The 22,050-nt window shown below is 24.3% G+C and overlaps 2 protein-coding genes and 1 long non-coding RNA gene across 3 annotated transcripts; 2 read left to right on the top strand and 1 right to left on the bottom strand.

The window, feature by feature from the left end:
• The first annotated feature begins 1,625 nt into the window (after positions 1-1,625).
• Positions 1,626-18,087, top strand: LOC552075 (saccharopine dehydrogenase-like oxidoreductase). The gene is made up of 13 exons (XM_624453.6): positions 1,626-1,773; positions 2,254-2,433; positions 2,579-2,754; positions 2,861-3,174; positions 3,272-3,418; positions 3,490-3,580; positions 3,675-3,937; positions 4,015-4,117; positions 9,493-9,688; positions 12,269-12,478; positions 15,006-15,171; positions 16,046-16,162; positions 17,050-18,087. Exons 2-13 carry the CDS (start codon positions 2,262-2,264, stop codon positions 17,177-17,179), a joined length of 2,085 nt encoding a protein of 694 aa, XP_624456.2. The 5' UTR covers positions 1,626-1,773; positions 2,254-2,261; the 3' UTR covers positions 17,180-18,087.
• Positions 9,695-10,368, top strand: LOC113218612. The gene is made up of 2 exons (XR_003304218.1): positions 9,695-9,815; positions 9,900-10,368. It is a non-coding gene; the product is annotated as an uncharacterized LOC113218612 (long non-coding RNA).
• Positions 18,088-19,221: 1,134 nt separating the features above from the next.
• On the bottom strand, positions 19,222-21,889 carry LOC100577939 (probable serine/threonine-protein kinase kinX). The gene is made up of 8 exons (XM_026439169.1): positions 21,676-21,889; positions 21,366-21,603; positions 21,106-21,208; positions 20,702-20,860; positions 20,431-20,619; positions 20,236-20,367; positions 19,972-20,162; positions 19,222-19,689 (listed from the first exon to the last, which is right to left on the bottom strand). The coding sequence occupies exons 1-8, from the start codon at positions 21,710-21,712 to the stop codon at positions 19,377-19,379; spliced, it is 1,362 nt and encodes a 453-aa protein (XP_026294954.1). The 5' UTR covers positions 21,713-21,889; the 3' UTR covers positions 19,222-19,376.
• Between the last annotated feature and the right edge of the window lie 161 nt (positions 21,890-22,050).

Consider the following 22,050-nt stretch of genomic DNA (forward strand, 5'->3'; position numbering starts at 1 on the left):
GCATTTCTGTAAATAATAGTATATGTTACATATACGTGTGATGATATTTGATCAGATCAAAGCGGAAATTGTACACACGTTAACGATACTTCGTGTCTTACGTATATATATATATATATATATATATATATATATATATATATATATAAAACAAAGTACATTGAAATTATACCACGATAGAAATTTGCTAGTTTAGATTTTTAATTGCAAAGTGATATTCTAAACAGTGAGCTATTTATAATTTATTACTAGCCGAATACAGACTGCGAGTAATAAAGCAAGAGATATGTTGTAAATATAAATTAAGAGAAATAAATGATATAGTAGAATAATTTAATATTCAATAATTGAAATAGGGCAATTACAACAACACATTTTATTATTTTTTAAAATATAAATGAAAGTTTTTGACATATATACGTCTTAAGTGCCATGCTTATGCGAATTTTGAAAATTAATTCATTTAACTATTTGCTAGAATTATTTTTTAACGAATTTATTAGTATAAATAAAAATCTTTAAATATGTATTTAAATATAAATATAACAACAATTGTTTAATAATATTTTATTCTTCATTTTATTTACAATGATAATATTTTGTAATTACATAAATATTTTTCAAATTATATCGCATAATCTTATAAATACTAGTACACATAGAATAAAAAAATTAATATGTAAGTACTGGTTTTATACATGTAAATTCGATTTAAATAAATATATATACATATATAAGATGCACCAGTAATTATATAGTATTATATAGTACAATCAGAAAAAGAATAATTTAAAAAAAAAAAAGAAATATATATAAAATATATTCATTAATTTATATAAAATATAGAACATACTATAAATAATAATTGGTAAGTTAAATCTTCATTACGAATAAAAATATTATTCGTTTATTTTGTTTAAAAATAAAACTGAGTTGCAATCGTCACAAATTGACGCAAATATGGACTTAAAATTAAATTTTTTCGCGCAAAATTGTATACTGTAATGTAGCCTTATTTGCTTATTATTATTATATGTTATAGTATAATTTCTAAATTTGAAATTTCAACTAATACGTATATTTATTTTAATTAAAAAAGATATAAAGGAAATTAATATTGTATTAGAAAATATATTGGGATAATAGAATATATTGGAATATAACCAATCGTATTTGTATTTCTTTTGAGTCTTCCTTCTAGCTTTGTATAATATTTATTACATAATATAATTCATATTCAATTAATAATTCATATACATATTCAAGTAAATATTGAATACAAATAACATATATATATATAAAGTAAATATTCTCATGATTTTTAAATTTGAAACTTTCGATTAATATGTATATTTATTTTTATTAGACAAGATATAAAAGAGATTAATATTGTATTAGAAAATATATTGAAATATAACCAATCATATTCATATTGTTTTTGAGTCTTCCTTCTAGTTTTGCATAATACTTAATACATAATATGATCCATGTATGTACATATATAAAATAAGTATTCTTATAATAAAATATATTTCTAATTGTAGAAAATATTTTTTATAGTTAAAATTTATATTTTATATATAAAAAATATAAAAATATTTATAGAAAATATATTACGTAATAAAATCCCCTCCCTTTTGATTCTATATAAACGCAATTCGATTCCATGTATTAACATACGATAGAAAGACGCAATTAAGAAAGAGTGCGATTTTATTAAATTTAGCAAAAAAAGACAAATATATAAATATCTTGTTCATCATTTTTCAAAAGGTATGTATTCTATGAACAAAATTTGAAAATTATTAATTGCATAAAAATATGGAAACTTCTTGAAAATTATAATTATGTCAAATTGTCGGCTACCGGCGAAATGACATTTAAGTTATAGCAATATTCGAAATACATTACAAAACATATTATAAAAGATATATCTTTTTAATTAATATTTTATTATATTTATTTAAAAAATAATAATAATAAATTTTGTTATTAAAATTATTATAATTTTTTTAATTTTACATATAAAATATTTAATATTTGATCTATATATCAATATTTAGTGCATTAATAAAAATTATTATAATAAATTTACATAAATATCGCATTGTTTTTAAATTTTATATTTATAAAATCTTATTTTTGTAAAATAATTAAAATCTTATTTTTATAAAATCAAATATTTAAAATTTATAACTTCAAAAAATTACTTATAATAAAAAAGATAATTATATATTTTTTATTATTTCATAGATATAATCATGACAGATCAACGATTAGATTTTATAATATTTGGAGCTACTGGATTTACAGGAAAATATGCTGTAAAAATAGCAGTACAATTAGCTGTAGAAAAACAAATGAAATTTGGAGTGTCTGGACGCAGAAAACAAGCTTTAGAAGCAATTGTTAAAGAATTTGCTTCTAATATTGGTAAAATTAAATTCTAATTAATTACAATTTTAACATTTAATTTTCATAATTATTATTAAATTACCATAATTATAATTAATATTAAAATCATCATAATTAATATTAAAATTATATATTTAAAAATTACATGATTAATTTTTTTTAGATGATGTGCCTATATTTATTGCTGATTTAAAGGATGAAGAATCATTGAAAAAAATGACATCACAAGCAAAAGTTCTTATTAATTGTTGTGGCCCATATAGATTTTATGGAGAACCTATTATTAAAGCATGTATTGCCACACATACTCATCAAATTGATGTCAGTGGAGAACCCCAGGTAATTTATTGAATTATTTCAAACTTATTGATATTAATGTTCAAATTAATTTAATTTGTTATTCATTTATATATCTTTATATTATTTTTCTATATTTTTATTGTAGTATATAGAATATATTCAATTAAAATATAATAAAACTGCAGAAGAAGCTGGTATCTATATTATAAGTGCATGTGGATTAGATAGTATACCATGTGATCTTGGTGTAATTTTTACACAACAAAAATTTGATGGTGAGGTCAATTCTATTGAAACCTATTTAAATTGTTGGTCCTCAAAAATCAATGGTGCTATCATAAATTATGGAACATATGAATCAGCTGTTTATGGTATAGCACATTCTCATGAATTACGCGAATTGCGCACTAAACTTTATCCTGAAAAATTACCTGAATTATGGCCAAAGCTTAAAACAAGGTTTATTACACTTTATTTATTATATTTATTATTATTACATACTTTATTATATTTATTTAACATTTAATATAATTTTTAATATTATTAATCATTTTAGGGGTTTTATTCATAAATCTTCTCTATCAGAAGGATGGTCTATGATATTTCCAGGAGCTGATCGTTCTGTAACTCTGCGTACCCAACGATTTTTATATGAAAAATATAAACAACGACCAGCGCAAGTTCAAACTTATTTCACACTTAAGTAATCAACTTATTAAAATGAATGATATAAATTACATTTAAAATTCTGTATTAAATAATGTCTTTTTCCAGTTCTTTTTTTGCAGTACTAACAACAACTATTTTTGGTATCATATTTTTAATGCTATCTAAATACGAATTTGGTCGTAATTTGTTATTGAAGGTATATTATATCTTTTTTTAACATAAAATATTTCATATATTATTTTGATATTTTAAAAAATACAATTCAATAAATTTTTTTAAATTTTGTTTAGTATCCTACATTTTTCTCTGGAGGATATGTAGGCTATGAAGTGGCTAAACCAGAAGAACTTGATAAAATTAAGTTCTCCATTACATTTAAGGCAGAAGGATGGACTGAAAAATTAGTTGAACCTACTGATAAGCATAAAGATCCACCAAACAAGGTATTAATTACCAAAGTCAGTGGAACTAATCCTGGATATGGTGCTACATGCACTATGTTATTGCTTTCTGCTATAACAATTCTCAAAGAATCAGATAAAATACCTGTAAAGTACGTTTTTATATTTAATTTGAACATATGTAATTTTTTTTTTCATAAAATTTTAATTATGTCATTTAAAATTTTAGTGGAGGAGTTTTATCACCTGGTGCTGCTTTTGGTAAAACATCATTAATTGAAGAATTAATTAAAAAGGACATAAAATTCGAGGTTATTTCTTCTATTGAAAAATAAAATATTTGATGCATTTACAGGTACAACTTCGTTTTAATATGATAAAAACAAAAGTATAGTAAATCGAAATATTGTATTTTTATTTTTGTTTCATAATTATATTTAAATTTGATATTAATATTTCCATTTTTACAATTAATTAATATATTCAAGAAATTTTTTTATAAGAATATTTTTTATAAGAATATTTTTATTTTTATAACTATATTTAAAACAATTTTCAAATAATTAAAATTTTTTTAAAATAATTTAAAAAATTAAATGATAAAAATAATAAGCTTGAATTTACAAAGAAATTACTTCGAATTCATCTTATATATGCTTGAAATATATAAATAATATATATATATATTTCGAAAAAGATACATATTTCTGCTACTAGAAATTAACAAAAAGGGTTTACAGGTTTGAAAACGCAAAATATATCTATGATAAAAATGCATTTTTTTTTTTAATTATTAAAATTAATTTATATATAATTTTTTATAAATATTATAACTTAATATATAATATTATTGCTTATTATTCTTAATAATAAATATATTCTTAATAATACAAATTATGTAAAATATTTAATCCATTTACATTTTCAAAAATGTATAATTATACAATTACATTAAATAAAATATGTACTTATATTAATCATTGAGAATATAATATATATGTGTGTATTTTATTAATACATATATATATTATAAATATAAATTTGTATAATTATATATTATATATATAAAAATTTGTATAATTATAAATGAGTTAATGGAAATGTTATTTTCAATAAAATTACTTTTTATTAAAAACATAGAAATAACATATAATAACATATATAAATATAAATTTATATTTATATTTGTATCAAATTATTGAGTCATAAAATAAAATAAAATTATGTTTAAAATTATGTTACAGTTAATTATTATCTATAATAATTATCTGTAATAATTATATCATATGAATTTTGTTTTTAAATAGAAATAACATTTCAATGCAATTGATGGAATTATACTCAATGTAATTATACAATTAAAAAACTATTAAATATTTATTTTTTTATATTACTCAAGATTTAATTTTTCATAAAATTATTTTTAATAGTTTTTATAGTTTTGATTTTCCATAAAATTCAAAGAAATAAAACTAAATTAAATTAAAAAAACTAAATTAAATTTTCTATCTTTATATATTATATAATAATAATACTTATTAATATGTTGATACAAAATAATAGTTTTTAATCATTTTATTATATTATTTTCTTTATTTTATTTAATAATAATATTATTTATTCATTTTATATTTAATTTTAAAAAAAATTAACTATTCATTTTTATATTTTAATTAAAATATTTTCATTATAACTTCATTTATTGTAAGTTTTGAAATAATATTATAAATAATATATTAATATAATTATAAATAAGCATATTTCTTGCTACTAGAAATTGTCAAATTGACAGAAGATGGAAAGAGATTTAGCTTGACAAAATTTTTCATTCTCAATAGATATATAAATCTGTTGTTCGAAAGAATATCGTTAGTGAACGATATACACTACGATCATAACTATCATATTCTTTTTCAAACTTTCATAGCAAAAAATATCAAAGATCATTTTAAAGATAAAATGGATTATACAGCAAAAAAAAGTAAGTTTTTTCTTAATGCTATAATTTTTATATTTTTATCCGATTTATGGAATTCTTTATTTATAATTTTTTGATTTTTAAAGAGTTCATTAATTTTTAAAATTTTATTCTTTTATTAAATAGTTTAATAATAAAATATGAAATCAAAAATAATCTAATAAATAAAATACAAACTAAATAATGATTATAAAAAATTTATAAAATAATTAATAAATTATTTTTTTTATACATGTAATAATATGGAATTGTATCTTCTTGTATCCATTGCATTTCTTTTCAAACGGCCCGATGTCATATTACAGTAGATTTATGTATGTCAATCATATTAAATAACAACAAAATAGTATTAGAAATGATATTGAATGTCTATAGTGTCAAATAGTAAAATAATAATATCAAATATCTGTATTAGGATAAAGTATGCGATATTAGGATAGAACAGGAAAGTTGAATATAGAATTTCTAATTATATTTTATTATGTTATGAAATATATATATTAATATTCATTATTTATTTGTATTACCTCAAATATTAAATTTGAAAAATTATATTTTATAAAAAGAATTTTTTATATAACAATAATTATAAAAAGAGAAAATTTTATTATTAATAGTTAATTCTTATTATTACATATAGAAATATTATGATATATTGATAATCTTTTTTTGCCAAAGATTTTTTGTTTTTATAATTATATGTTTCAAATAATGGAATAAATTCATTTTTATGTCATTCATCCTACAATGCTTTGGCATTAATTTCTTATTGTTTTTTACATGAGTATGACCTCGAATTCTTTATCGGTACGACTTAATTTTTTACACGTCATCTTTCCTTTAGTTTTTTTCTTTTCAACATAATTATTAATATAAAACAATTTAGCATTCATTAAATCATTAGATTAACATTAATAAAATCTGTACAATGAATCATCGAGAATATTTTTTTCTTGAATTTTATATTATTTTATTAAATTTTATATCATTAAGATGATACACATTTAACGAGATCAAAAATCAAATATGTATCTCACAAGATTACAATAGTAGTTTTGTATTGATTGCAAGTAGTGAAGGTCAGTTGAACTCAGACAAGTTTCAGTAGTGCAACTATGAATACGGGCGAGAATCATAGTTTTGCGCGCTTTTATGTAGCTCAAGATATACTATTACGTTACAAGAAATAAAGTGAACAAATGTATTATTCTTTTTTATAGGTTGTATGGATAAGATATAAATTTATACTTAGACGTTTTCTAAGTATATTTTATATTTGAGTAAAATAATAAAAAAGATACAATTTAATAATAAATAATTTGGATAATTAGTAAGGTATTACATAAATGACTTTGATATATTATCACAAAGTACAATATCCATAGCTACATTAACTTTAATCATTGTAGTTTAATAGTTTAGTCTAAATATCATGATAACCTCATCAATGATAAAATTTAATTATTGAAACTGAGAAGCTAATATGTTATGACTTTTGTTATCGATATTTTTAATTATTATTAATAATAATATGAAAATACTGAAATCATATTAAGATTACTTTCAAGATTATTTTAAAAAATATGCACATATATATAATGTATGTAGCACACGTGTCTTTACAATAATTCAATATTTTTGCAATATTTTAGAAGAAAAATTAATGATAATTTCTTCATATCTTACATCTTTTTAATTTATTTAAATAAAAAAATATAATTTATAAAAATTAAAATCTTGAATATTCTTATGAAATTGAGATTTTAACATACGCGTAGGACGCGTAGTAGGAAACGTCTGTGCACAATCTTAAGAAATCCTGCAAATAGAAGGAAAAGGTAATAAGTGTGGGAAACCGGTCTCTTAGAAATCATGATGACGTAGATTCTGACTCGCATTCTAAAAACTCATAGAGAATGAATTTTCTGTGCTTTCCTATATTAAAATAAATTTTTCCTTATAAGCAATCCGAATATCATGATATCATATTATTTATTTCTAATTGTTTACGATATGCTACTTGATAAAAAAATTTTTAGCTTTAATTTTTTATATATTTAAAATTTTTTTTAATAATTGATAATTATTATAAAATAAAAAAATTGTATTTCAAATCATTGTGTTTTTTATTTTATTGTAAATTATCATCATAAAATATCATAATATTTATTTATTATATATATATATATTATATATTTTATATTATATATATTCATAATATTTAAATATTTTTTATGTATATGTACATAATTTTTATATAAAAAATTAATATAATTATCTACTATGTGGATCTCGCACACTACAAATATTTTGATAATTTCCGCCAATCAAAACGCTACTTGTCACTTGAGACTACAATTTGCAATGTGAACTCCAGATAAAGTTCACTATTTCCCTCTTATATATATATATATATGCTAGAGCGGGAAGATCTTATTCGTTTGGAGATTTTTCTCTCTCATTCTCATTCTTATATTATTATCAATAATCTTATTCTTATATACAATTAGTATCAGCATTAGGTTGCTGATACTGATTGTGCACTCTTAAATTTTTTTCATATATATCGAACGTGATGCGAATTTTAACTTGTTAATTGTATAAACTTACTTTTTGAAGAAATCAAATGTGATATAACAAGATAATATATATCTAAATAAAAAAGACAGAATTTAAAAAAACAAGAAGAAAAAAAATCATTGAAAAGGAAAAAGGAATGCAGATGCATTACGATTAGAGCGAAAGAGGGAGAGAAAGAGAGATAGAGAGGGAAGAACCGTACATACATAGGGGACAATCGCACTCTCTACGGTTCTGTCGGTTCAGTCACACTGCGTCACTTGATCGAGCGACTTCGTGCTCGTTTCTTTCCTTTTGGACTCGTTGACTACTATCCTTTTTATTTAGTTTCTCTTCTCTCGTGTCTCGAATAAATACCTATCGTCTCTTTATTTCTCCTTGTTTTCTTTTTTTTTATCTAAAAAATAATTTTATTGCTGTTGCGAATATAAACATTTAGTCTTTGGAAAGCAAAAAGACAAAATAAGATTAATAACTGAAAATAGAAATTTTTCAACGACGTTCCACCTTTACTGTACTGATACTCCTAAAAGTTCCGAGGTGCACGTGAACCCACCGATTGAATCTGCCTGCGAGTAAGTTTCATTGGTTTGATTGAGATTGAACGCGATTCGCTAAAACTTGCTATACACACGCGTATTGTTCGTGAATCACATGATAGAGCTATTGAGATCAAATTGAAAATCGCGCGTTATTTGTAATGTGGTTCTTTTTTAAAAAAAAATTCTCTTATTAAACGATACAATTTTTTTTATTGACAAATTTATTGATAAAAGATGGCGAAATTATTCATTATCATCTGTATTACAATTTGATGAAATAATTTTTACGTAAAATAAAATAAAATAAAAATTATCATTTCGAATTATCGAAGTACCATAGAAATTCACTGTATTTTTATTTATTGCAATATAAGTAAACATTCCAGTGATATTAATAAATAATTTTATAATATTATAATTCTAAATTCGGCGTGTTTAACTTCGATTCTCTCTCTTTTATTAATATTATTTTCCAATTATTACCATTCCTTCAAAATGCCTTGAATCAATTTTGCTAGATCATCCTGTGTTCCTCATCTCACCGATCATCTCTCGGATTTAAAAGGGATCGTTTACTATAAGTTTAAGTGGCAAACAAGGTTAAAAGGCCCCAATCATGAACGGAATTTCCAGTCAATGTACTAAAATTAAGGATCTAAATATATATGATGACGAAGACAAACACACAATGATGATAAAAAAGCCGGGACCATTGAGGACCGTTTCCTGGTCAGAGAATGTCGAGGAAAGTAACTTGGATGTGCCGGGAACTCCCAGAACTCCGCGAACTTCCACAACGCCAGGTATTGTTTCCGAGAAAAGTTAATTGTCTTAATCATTGGGCATTTTGCCTATGTAATATTTTCTAGAGTACAAAGTAATTTTCAAGACTTTTAATGACGGATAAATCTAATGGATTGTTAGAAATAGGTAGGTAATATAAATTGTTATTAGCAACTATTATTAATGCATTATTAAAAAAACCTATTATTGAATTCCTATTTCGTGGAATAGATTCATAATGGAGCAATTAAAGAATATTTTATTCTCTTATTATTAAAATTGTTCTCCGATTTATTTCGCAATTGATAATCATGATGGACACGATGGACAGTGGCATACAACTAATCATTCCCTATTTCAAAACCTCGATTTATTCATATCTAAATTCATTGCAATATCAACTCAAGTTATTATCTACAATTTACTATAAATTCTCTATTATAAGTTAATCGTTATTAAATTTTCGATGTATTTTATCTACATTCAAGAAAAAATTTTTAATTTTTTCAAAACGATTTTTGTTATTAGTTCCGCATTTAATCGATTCCATGAATGTAACAAGTGGCACGTAACTTGTTTCAGTCTGCAGCCTGTTGCAATTTCTGTAAAAAAAAAAAAAGAAAAAAAAAATAGAGATAAATGTCATGTATTATTTATGTTACAGATTATGAATTATTACTGATTAAAAGTTCTTTATTAAGTCTCTCATCCTCTTTATTTATCGCTCTTTGTTCGTTTAATTCATATAATTGACAACATTTAATTTTATTCTTTCGCTATCATTCATCAAAATCGTGAAAAATATTTGGAGAATACTCACGTCGTACTTCTCGTTTCCAGGTCAATCGTAACCTGCAGATCTTAAAAATGATAAAAGACCTTGGGAACTGTTGGAGTACAGTTATGATTGTATGTAACGCGTAGCTGTGACCTTACGAATGTATGATCTCCTCTGACTTTCTGAAGGAATAGAGAATACCTTTCATTTTTCGAAAAATCTCATACATCCGTGTTTGTCGATACTCGTATCATATTCGTCGAGATCATTCGTTAATTCATCGATGAAACGATATCGAAAATCTTTCAATCATTATTATTATTTTATTATTATTTCGTTATTTATTTATTTTTTATCAAGATAAGTTTCATTATTGCAAATACTTTTATCGGAGTCTTCAAAATATCCATCCATTAACATATTTAACGAATTTAGAAATACAAAATTCATATTTCGTTTAGCGAAATATAGTTTCACAGTTAGTAAAAAAAATTTAATTTTTACGATAAGGAAGAGATTCGAAACGATCCACCTGTTCGACTGATTAATTCTTTTCACCAACGTCGAACAATATGTGCATATTGACCGTGGAAAACCTCGATTTATTCATGCTATCAGAGCGGTGTCGTTGCTCGATTGAATTATACGATACCGTTCATTAGGAAGAGGATGGTTTAACTTAGTTTTCCATCGTGAATACGTCAGTTCCAGCGTTAGATTCTATCCTCGGAGAATAAATCTATACAAGAGAGAAGTGGCGAGAGCAGTTTCGCTTTAATACGTTCTAGATTGCTCGCAAATGGAGTGTTATACAAGTGATAAATTATTTCTATCGATAGAAATCTCGCCTTCTCATCGCTGTAATGTCGTCGTTAATCGTTATGCAACAAGTTCGGCAAACGCGTGCATACGTAGCCGACCATCAACGACAAACTTCATCATCGAATCACATCACTTTGGAATATATATTACATATATGCATATACATCGTTCGAATCTAGCTACTACACGAGATTTCGCCAAACGATCGATCGATCGATATCAGTGACTGTTAATTAAAGCATTATGTTAATCGTGAATGGAAACGATAGGCGTTTATGAATACGTGATCGTTCGTGTTCCTTGAAGTAAGCAAAGGAAAGAAAGAAAAAAAGAGAGAGAAGAAAAAAAGGAACTTGTGCAAAAAAAAATTTATAATTAGTTTAAAATTTACCTCGAATTACGTTTCATTGTTAGGTTTTTCCCTGATTCGCTTTAGTTGCCAATTAAAACTTCATTGTTAGATATCCAGTTTTAATAAAAGTTCTCTAGCAACTTATGATTCCATTTTGTTTATCGAAATTTCAAATTCTTTGTATATACATATATTTTTTTCCTAAGGAAAAAAGTTATCAAAAAAAAAAAATATATATATATCTCTATATATCTCTATAAATAGTTATAAGTGTTTGTATATAAATAGCTAGCATAAAAAATTGATTGCAAAAATAAAAAATCTTAAAACTTTTTGCATAGATAAAGAAAATACACATTGATTTTTTTTACCACACGCAAAGTGTCGTAAACTCGCATTATAAATCTTTTCATAGGGTCATTGCGGTCATTGCCGGTGATAATAACGATGTTTGTACATATTTTTTTTGTTTTAATTTCAATTGAAAAATCAAAGCAGATTGCATAAGCATCAGGAACAACGTTTAAGCAATTTATTTCAATATTTTTCATACTTTTAAGATAAATATAAATCTTTTGTTAATGAATACAGCAAATCGTTCAAGAATCGATAAAATTATTAGAAAATCTTCAATTTGTCTTTTTCTAGGTCACGAAAAATGCACGTTTCACCACGATTTAGAGTTAGATCATAGGCCACCCACGCGCGAGGCGCTTCTTCCGGAAATGTCACGCAGTTACAAGTTACTTTTGAGCTCGCTTGGCGAGGACCCGAATCGACCAGGTCTTTTGAAAACTCCGGAACGTGCCGCGAAAGCTATGCTGTTTTTCACGAAGGGTTACGATCAATGTATCGATGGTAAGTCCGTTTTTCCGATAATATTCCTCTTCTCTTTCTCTCTTCTTTGTTATTCATAAAAGATACATAAAAAAAAAATAATGAAATAAAAAAATTATAAACAAACAAATTGAATTAAGTATCGTTCAATTGAAATGAAAAAAATATTAAATAACGATGTTCTCATTACATATATGTATTAGAGTGAAGAAGATTTACTTTTTCAATCAAAGAAAATTAAATGTTTTATTCAATTAAAGATAGTACGAATGATTTGATCAGGATTTTCTTAGATTATAAAGTCAATGGAACAAATAAAACCATGAATATATCCACTCGAGAAAAGTACCCGTCCATTTCTTTCTTTCTCTCCTTCAAGTTGCTCGAGATCCGTCACAAGGGAAAAGAGAGGAAGACTTAAGTATCTATGATTCGAAAAAAGAGAGCGTAAAGCTTATAATATAAATGGGTCTCAGGGACGCACAGCGAATTCGAAAAGAATGCCTTTCACCTTTTCCTTCCATTTATCTTATGCCAAGTAGACTGTTACTATTCTCCGGTAATTATGATTTTACGAATATTTTAAATGATAAAATAGAGTCAATGTCATTATTATAGCGATTTTATATTATATACAACTTTTTTTTTTTTTAGACACATTATTTAAAAATAAGTAATTTATAATTTATAAATATAATTTTATAATCTTATTTGTTAAATAATTTATCATTCCAGGAAACTTACTTATAACTTGCTTTATAATTTTCTTTTCTTTCGTTTATATTCTCAGCTGGTAGTATGATTGGGTCAAATGTAATTGTGATAATTATATTTACATTAGATTAAATTTAACTTGGATCGTTTAACTCTAATCTTAAATATTTCATTTTTATCCATATTTTTATATGCATATATATTTTTTACACGATTAATATATCGTTTACGTATATTACGTAAAATACAGAATAGAAATTAAAATAGGAGATTTATTCTGACACATAACTCGCTTAATTTAAGTGTTGCGAGTTATGGTATAATGGTTCAACGGTACCAATTGAAAATTAAATAGCCAGCAATAAATACTACGTACGATTCTATACGATTTTAATATGGGTGGAACAATAGCTACAGGTGGTGGAAAGACTTTAATTCGCTTCGATTTAACCCTTCTTTCTTCTAAAGTGGAATTGCTCTTAAGATAAGCTCCGTTAACGGTAGTTTTGCTCGCCCCAGTGAATCTGAAACGAGTCTCGACCACTTTCCTACGAAAGCTCAACCCACACCCCTTTTGTAACTACCTTCCTTCCATGATTCTTACGGAACCGTTCCCCTCTGACAATTCCTCTTTGTCTTTCTCATCGATAAGCTTGACCGAATTTCCGTTGCAACTGACTACGTGAATATTATATATATTTATGTACATATAATATACATTTTCTTTTTAATGAAAATTTCAATCAATGGAGAAAATTACTTTGAACAAGATTATAGAGTGAAAGTGACGAACATTAAAATCCTATTATTAGAGTTAATATTCATAATTATTATGACAGCTAATATATTGCTTTATACTAGACAAAAATATTATATACAAATATATATCTCATTATTGGATGGATGCAAAATCGATATCACTTCCTGTACCATATGTTTATGATTGTACTTTTTTTTTTCGTTGATTTTTTTTATTTCCATAAATAAAGATAAATGGAGATATATATTAATAATAAAAAAAAAAAACTATACAGGTATTAAGTTTGTCGATAATAGAAAGAAATTCCAATCGAACGATTATCGTATTAGATCATTGAATCGAAAAATTAAACTACACGCTTTTAACGTCTGCTTCAAAGGCGGTACGTATAGAAGAGAGGAAATTAAACTCAAGTTTAGTCTAATATAGAGATAGGCATGCACGTAAAAGCAAACTTCCCTTAAAATCCCGTAAAATTCTCGAAATTTCCAAAATCTTTATCGTTTCTTTGCAAAAAGAAGAAAAAAATGCGAAGAATCATTGGTATGGATCGATAGCAAAAATTGTATTATGCGTAGGAAAATACGTAACATAAAAAGTACATTTTGGTTAACCAGAATGCGAATTGGTTTCATCATTGTCGGTCATTGTGAAGGTGTTTCTTGTTAAGGTTGCCGTGGAAACCGTGGAGAGCACCCTCCATTACCTACCCACCAACACCTACTATCCATCGCCTCATACCTATACACCACCACTAGCCTAGACGATGTAGTAAGTAGGTCAATATCGAGTAAATCACAGCTAGGATCGTGAGGACCTTAACCCACGTGCAAGATGTTCTTTCTTCGCAGAACAATTTAAACGACAATCGTTCTCTCATCTTTGTACAAGGTTGGTTGCTTTTGCATTGCAATTGAATTGTGCAATAATCGCGTGATCTTGATAGATCATAGCTTCCTTCTATGTATAGGAAATTTTTTTTGAAATAATATTACGATTTCTTGCTTCCTTATTTACACGTGGTATTTATTTGTACGCGAATTTTTTTTTTTTTTTTTTATTTTCCTTTTCCAGACATTATAAATGATGCGGTTTTCGATGAAGATCACGATGAGATGGTTGTGGTGAAGGACATCGAGATGTTCTCCATGTGTGAACATCATCTAGTACCTTTCTATGGCAAGGTGTCGATCGGTTATCTTCCTTGTAAGAAGATCCTTGGTCTCAGTAAATTAGCCAGGTAACAAGAGATTGTTAGTGAAATCAATTACCATTTATATATAATAAATAAATAAATAAATAAATAAATTATATATAATATAATAATTATAAATAAATTACTTTAATAAATTCTATTGAATTGAATAATTAAATTAAAATAATTTATTAAAATTAATTGAAAATTATTTATTAATGAGTAACTCTTATTATTATTATTATTATTATTATTTTATAAATTGCATTGATTATCTGTTATTATTGCACATTATTTTATTTTGTATTTTCGAAAACTAATACATCTCGAATCGTATAAATTTATTTACACATTTTTTTGAAGATTAAATGATTATAATCGCAATATGAACAAATTGACAAAAAAATGATAAAATTATTATATTATGTATAATTAACAAATTTTTATGAATTAATGCATATAAAAATAAAAATTGATGCAACTTGCAACATCAATATATATGATAATTAAAATTATTATCGAATGTAGATTGTTTCATCATCAATTTGGTTACTTATGTAATCATAAAGTAAAGTAAAAATTCGTTAAGATAAATTAATGATGAACCAATCCTAATAATATATTTCACAAAGAGATTACGAATTGCATTGGTAATAATTACGCATTTGATTAAAGAAATATTTAAAGCGGAAAGAAAAAAATACAAGTGTTGGTATACCGTCCACTTTCACACATTGCTCACTCAATCGTGAATGCACAAGTCGCTACTTAATTAATTATAAAAAAAAAATATTATAAATTTAATATTTGTTATCAACTTTGTGAACAATGAATAAATTTTTACATATTCAAATTAATCAATCAAAGTTTTCTATATCGTTTGATTTTTATTTTCTTTTTTTTATTTTAAATCCAATAGGATTGTAGAAATCTTCAGCAGACGTCTTCAAGTGCAAGAACGTCTTACCAAACAAATCGCAGTAGCGGTAACGAAAGCAGTGCAACCAGCAGGAGTGGCTGTAGTCGTCGAGGGAGTGTACGTATTTTTATCATTAAAAATAAATAAAAATTCGTTGAATAACTTTGTTGATTTAGCTTTAATAAATGTAAGGAAAATATTGCAAAAACGTACACAGTATTATATTTTTATATCTTCTTCTTTTTGTATGCTATTTCATTCTAATACATTCGAATCTTGAGCAATAGTTTTCGCAAGGATTAATCACACGTAGGAATGTAACCTTGTACTAATAAAGTGCTATAACTTGGTGAAGAATTAAAATGCATTTTCTTTCAATAGAAAACAATTTATTCTTTTAAAAACATATATAAAAATACTTAATATTTATATTTATTTAATGATTATATATAATATGAATGAATCACTAAATATGAATGAAATTAATCTAGATTTCTTTGGAAGATACAAATATTGCATTATAATAAATGACGATTCAAAGTTATTAATAATCATCTAGATCAATGTTTTATATAAATAATAATTTAATATATATAATTATATATAAACTATAAACAATGCTACTATATAATTGTAAAGTTTTTTTTAATTTAAAAGTTTATAAAAAAAAATAATAATCAAAATAAATGATTAATAATTTTTTCATTCACTTTTTTCATAATCCAAAATTTAAATATCATATTCGTTACAATTAATAATTTGTGTTTTATTAATAAATATATGTCATAATATGTTTTGATTAATAATTTTTTAATTACATTATTAGATTACTTATTAGATCTTTTCAACATAGCATAATTTTATTTGATATATATACTATATAATTGTATATTATATATAATGTATATATAATGTATATAAAGAATCAATTCTTCTTCTAAGAATGAAATTCAACTTTAGCAGTATTGAGAGATTAAAAGAAAAATACCATTATCATGTTACAGGCATATGTGTATGGTTATGAGAGGAGTGCAGAAAATAAATAGCAAGACAGTTACATCAACGATGCTTGGCGTATTCCGGGATGATCCTAAGACTCGCGAGGAATTCCTTAATCTGGTTCACAATAAGTAAATTTCTTTCTTCGAAGTATTTTTTATTATTGGCCAAGGGACCACTGTATTTAAAATGGCCCCCAATACTTTTCTTCTTTTAACATTTTTGTCATACTGCTACCTCACTACAGAAGGCATCGAAAAACAAATTGATTTGATGGCGTGCTTTCTTGTAACATTCCTTTTACTTTTCTAAGGAATCTTTTGTACACATAACACTTTAAAATAATATTTTTTTATTTTAATTATTTTTTCATATAGTTAGGATAATCATACCGACATAATAAAGTTGAATAATGTTGTCTAAAACGTTTTTCAAGACACTTTTAAACTGCTGATCGAATGACACAAAGACAATACGGTAATTACACAGGGAAATTTTTCATAAGTTTTACAAATTAGTATTTCTATGTAAAGAAAAACTTATGAATCATTTCCCATGAAATATACATATTTGAGAAAGTATGTGATATTTTCGTTAGATATCCAACATTGCTAATAATATACATATATTAATAATATTATTATGCTGCTGGACCAGCTATAATTATGTTTTTGATTATTGTTATACTTTGCAAATACTTTCATAATGTTATTAATATATACAGAAAATGACTAAACAGCATTTAAAGCGTCTTTGGTAAAGTAATTGCGCCGTTTATGAAAATAAAAAGTTTCGAAACCGAGATTTCTCGATCGGTATGAACTGAACGATTGCCAGAACACTTTCAACTAATGGCCTCGTAATTCGTGACAATACATATTTTAGATTCTATACTATGCGATTCTGACTGAAAAGTGTTCGCGTCGCGATACATCATACCAAACGAGAAACACAGATAAGCCTATTATATTTTAGAAGTAATTTCTCTTGACGATTAAACGATAAATCTTTTGATTTAGTTATCGTTTCCAGCTTGTAAAACGTTAACAGCCATACGTTTTACAACACAAAATATTTTAATATTGATTTTTTTCTATTTTTTAATCTTTTATTGTATATTGAATATAATTACTTAGTTGAAAACAAATGTTATTTAAAATATTACAATACAAAATTAATATATTATTATATATGTTCATAATTTTTTTTAAGAATATATAAAATATTTTATGAAAGAAAATAGTAATTTTGACATATTTTACAGCAATTCAATGTGTCAGCTATTCAATCGGAAAACGTTAAAAAAAAACAGTGTGATTATTATTAATATATTTTTTAAATATTTTAATATCATTGTATAATAATATTTATGTATGATTTCATCTTCTTTGTTTTAAGTAATAAAACTAATTTTTTCTATCTAAATTATTAAAAATTATGTTAAAAAATTTTTAACATAATGTTAAAAACATATGTTAAAAATAATGATATTTAGTACTTAAAAGAATAAAATATTACATATTTATAAATATTATACATTTATAAACTTATTATTGTTGTAGTAAATTTTATCATTTAATTTTAAAACTTAATAACTTAATAAATCAAAAATTAATAAATTTAAAATTATTAAAATTTAAGTTATATTTAAATTGTTATTTACTGAATTGTGTAAATTAAATAATTTATGAATAATATTTGAAATATCATGTATGTATAACGTTCGATATATAATATTATATAAATTTTATGTACTTCAAATCTATTTTACGTAAATAGTGAAAAATATTTTAATGTTATTTATGAGAATGAATGTTTAATATTTATAATATTTTTCTGATAATGTTATATAAAATTATATTTATACTTTCAACATTGTTTTTTTACTTTCACATCATAAAGAAAAAAATATTTTGTAATTTAGAAAACGAATAGAAATTTATTAAGATTTATTAAGATTAGATATTTTCATAATTAAAAATGAATAGTAAATAAGTAAATATTTACAATTTTTTCTAATGTATATTTTTTTTTCTTTTTTCATTTCTATTCATAATATACAATTATTCTCTATTCATAATATACAATTTAAGTAATTCGCAACTTTTTATTAACAAAATACTCGCTATATGATATAATTTTATCATAATAATTTAATTCATAAATGCATAGTTTGAATGAATTTACTTTTTATATTATATATTATCATCACATTATATTTAGAAAACGTAAATACAATATAAATCATTTTTTCGCAATGTATGCATAAAACTTTGCGGATAACATTAACGAAATTAAATAGCTAATTTTAATGATAGAAAAAGAAATCTTATCATATAGTAAATCTAGGACATGGAGGTATTTCAATTTTTTTCATAACTGGAGAACCGCAAATTGGCACTGAAACATTATTTGATCCACAAATATTTTCTGTATCTCCTTGATGAAGAAGAAATATCGTACTATTGTTCATTACAGGTTGTCGATTTCTTCCAGCAGAACAACAAGGACTGGCGCAAGGTCGTTTCACAGTGCAATTTTCTTCATGAATAGTATTTCCGTTACCGATACGTTTAGTGCCGCAATTTTTAGCGATCCCAGTTGATGCAGTGCCTTTCCTGGTTGCACATGGCACAACCGATTCTCTGAAAGTGAAACTTTAATGAGTCAGGATTGACCTTGTTTAGATATAGATCAATAAATACTATTTTTTTTTATTTCGAAGTGAAAGGATCATAATGACAAACATTCAAGAAATATTCAAGCATAATATACTCCAAGTTTTATTATAAGTAAAATATATAGAATATTGTTGTTGAACTTTTTTTTTTTATTAATTTCTTTAAATTAATCTTTAAAATTGATTTTTTTCTTTCCAATTCTTTATTGTAGTTAATAGTTTGACTAAAAGAAATTAAAAACTTTACATAGCAGAAGCAGGACAAGGTGCACAAGGAGTACAACATGGAATTGGTGGACAACGTAAAACTTTCAATGCTTCAACATTCAAAGATGAAACACCTCGAAGTAATGCTCGTTGTATCGCACTCTCATATTCAGCACGTTCTTTTATAATACGTTCATTTTCTTTGCGGAGTCTTGCTATTTCACCTTCAAGCTATTTAAACAAATTGTTATTTTAATGTTTTATTTGAATTTATAATAAAAAATAAAAAAAATCTTTAATTTACTTCAATTTCTCGTCTTTTTTCTCTGTCTTTCAAAATTGATTGAATAGCTGCATCCGTGCAAATAATTTCTATTTTTTCTTTTTCCTCTTCTTTTATTTCTTTTGGTTCTTTTATTTCTTTTGGTTCTTTTATTTCTTTTGGTTCTTTTATTTCTTTTATTTCTTTTGGTTCTTTTACTTCTTTTGGTTCTTTTATTTCTATTGGTTCTTTTACTTCTTTTGGTTCTTTTATTTCTGTTGGTTCTTTTATTTCTTTTGGAGTTATTTCTGGAATTATCTTTTTTCTTTCTTCTTCTTGTTTTTTATGATTTTCAAAACGTTCGCTAATTTCAATTGCTTCTTCTTGTGCTTTAGCCGCTTGAATTAGAGCGGCCTCACGTTCTTTCTATAAAAGAATAATACAAAATTCTATAAAAGAATATCTTAAAAATTATAGTAAATTAACAATTTTAATCAATGAAAGTTGCCTCGCATTCTCCCAATAAATTCTTTAGATTTTCGATTTCACAAGCTCGTGCTATTAATTCTTCACGCAATGTTTCGATTTCATTGTTACAAATATCCAATTTGTTTTGAACCAAACCGCTCCATTGTTGTATTCGACCAAGTATATCGACGAACATCAACTTTCATAAAAAATAAATTCAATTTGCATTTATTATTTTATACTTATTTATATTTTTTATAAAATTAAATTTATTTTGAAGAAAACATTACGAATTTATTCGTTTTACGAAATTGGGAGTTTCGAACAGATTCATTTATTCATTATTTATTTAATTATATATATTCAACTTTATAAAACGATTTCATTTATTGTACCCTCGTCTTCCCAATTTCATGACGGTTTTACTTGCGTACAGGGCTCAACCTTTGAATCGTGCTCAAAATTTTCGCCTAAGGTAGCCAATGCTTTACCCGCTTCTTGTAAATTTTGATGTACATAATCAATAATTTCATCCACCTTCTTATCTCTGCATTTGTAAAACAATATCTTATACAAACGAGATTTTTTAATCTTAAAACGAGTTTTAATTTTAATTTTTTATTAAAATGGTTCTTTTTTTTTTTTAAATATTTCTTCAATATAAATCAATCTTTCTATAAAATATCATTAGGAAAGAATTATACCCGGTTGTTCCTGGTACTTGTGCCAAACAAGTACAACATGGTCCAGCTGCACGAGTTTTTTCTTCCGTTTCTTCTGGCAGTTTCAATATGTCTTTTTGTTCCTCAGGAGCATCTGCTCCTCCTACTAAACGATCTCGATTTTTCACAGTTGAACTAAATTTACGACTTGTTGTAGTTACAGATTTTTTAAATTTAATTGTTTTATTCGATGGTTTATGATTTTCATCGATAACATATTCTAGAATTAATTTTCTATCATTAATTATGGTTAATTATGCATGATACTGTCAACAAAATTAATATAACTTACCGCTTTTGATTGTATCTTTTAAGAGTGGACGTGGCATTTTTACTTAGTTCATATATAACATAATGAAATGATTACAATTAAAGTTAATTTTTACATGAAAATTTTGAAATTTAATTCTAATAGGTTTAGCTAAATAAAAAGATGTATAAATGTTATTATTCACTTCATTTTTCACTTGTTTTTGCAATTCTAAAAATATTCTATTATGTCTTTTAAGATTTTATAATACAATTTGATATAATACAAAAATAAATTTAATATTATATACACAATTAAATACATCATATATTTTATCAAATTTTTTTATTTATATGAAAGTATAAATGAATTAATCGTATATATTTAAAATATAAATTTTGTATTAATTAATCGTAC

The sequence above is a fragment of the Apis mellifera genome, linkage group LG2 (genome assembly GCF_003254395.2).
Source record: "Apis mellifera strain DH4 linkage group LG2, Amel_HAv3.1, whole genome shotgun sequence".
NCBI lineage: Eukaryota > Metazoa > Arthropoda > Insecta > Hymenoptera > Apidae > Apis > Apis mellifera.

Excerpts from the sequence above, each read along its gene's own strand:
- LOC552075 (XM_624453.6), top strand. The coding sequence starts at position 2,262 with ATGACAGATCAACGATTAGATTTTATAATATTTGGAGCTACTGGATTT. Across the intron at positions 3,175-3,271 it reads TGGCCAAAGCTTAAAACAAG|GGGTTTTATTCATAAATCTT; the intron begins GTTTATTACACT and ends TAATCATTTTAG. Across the intron at positions 3,938-4,014 it reads TCAGATAAAATACCTGTAAA|TGGAGGAGTTTTATCACCTG; the intron begins GTACGTTTTTAT and ends TTAAAATTTTAG.
- LOC100577939 (XM_026439169.1), bottom strand. The coding sequence starts at position 21,712 with ATGCCACGTCCACTCTTAAAAGATACAATCAAAAGCG. Across the intron at positions 21,209-21,365 it reads CAAGTACCAGGAACAACCGG|AGATAAGAAGGTGGATGAAA; the intron begins GTATAATTCTTT and ends TTACAAATGCAG. Across the intron at positions 20,620-20,701 it reads ATTTATTGGGAGAATGCGAG|AAAGAACGTGAGGCCGCTCT; the intron begins GCAACTTTCATT and ends ATTCTTTTATAG.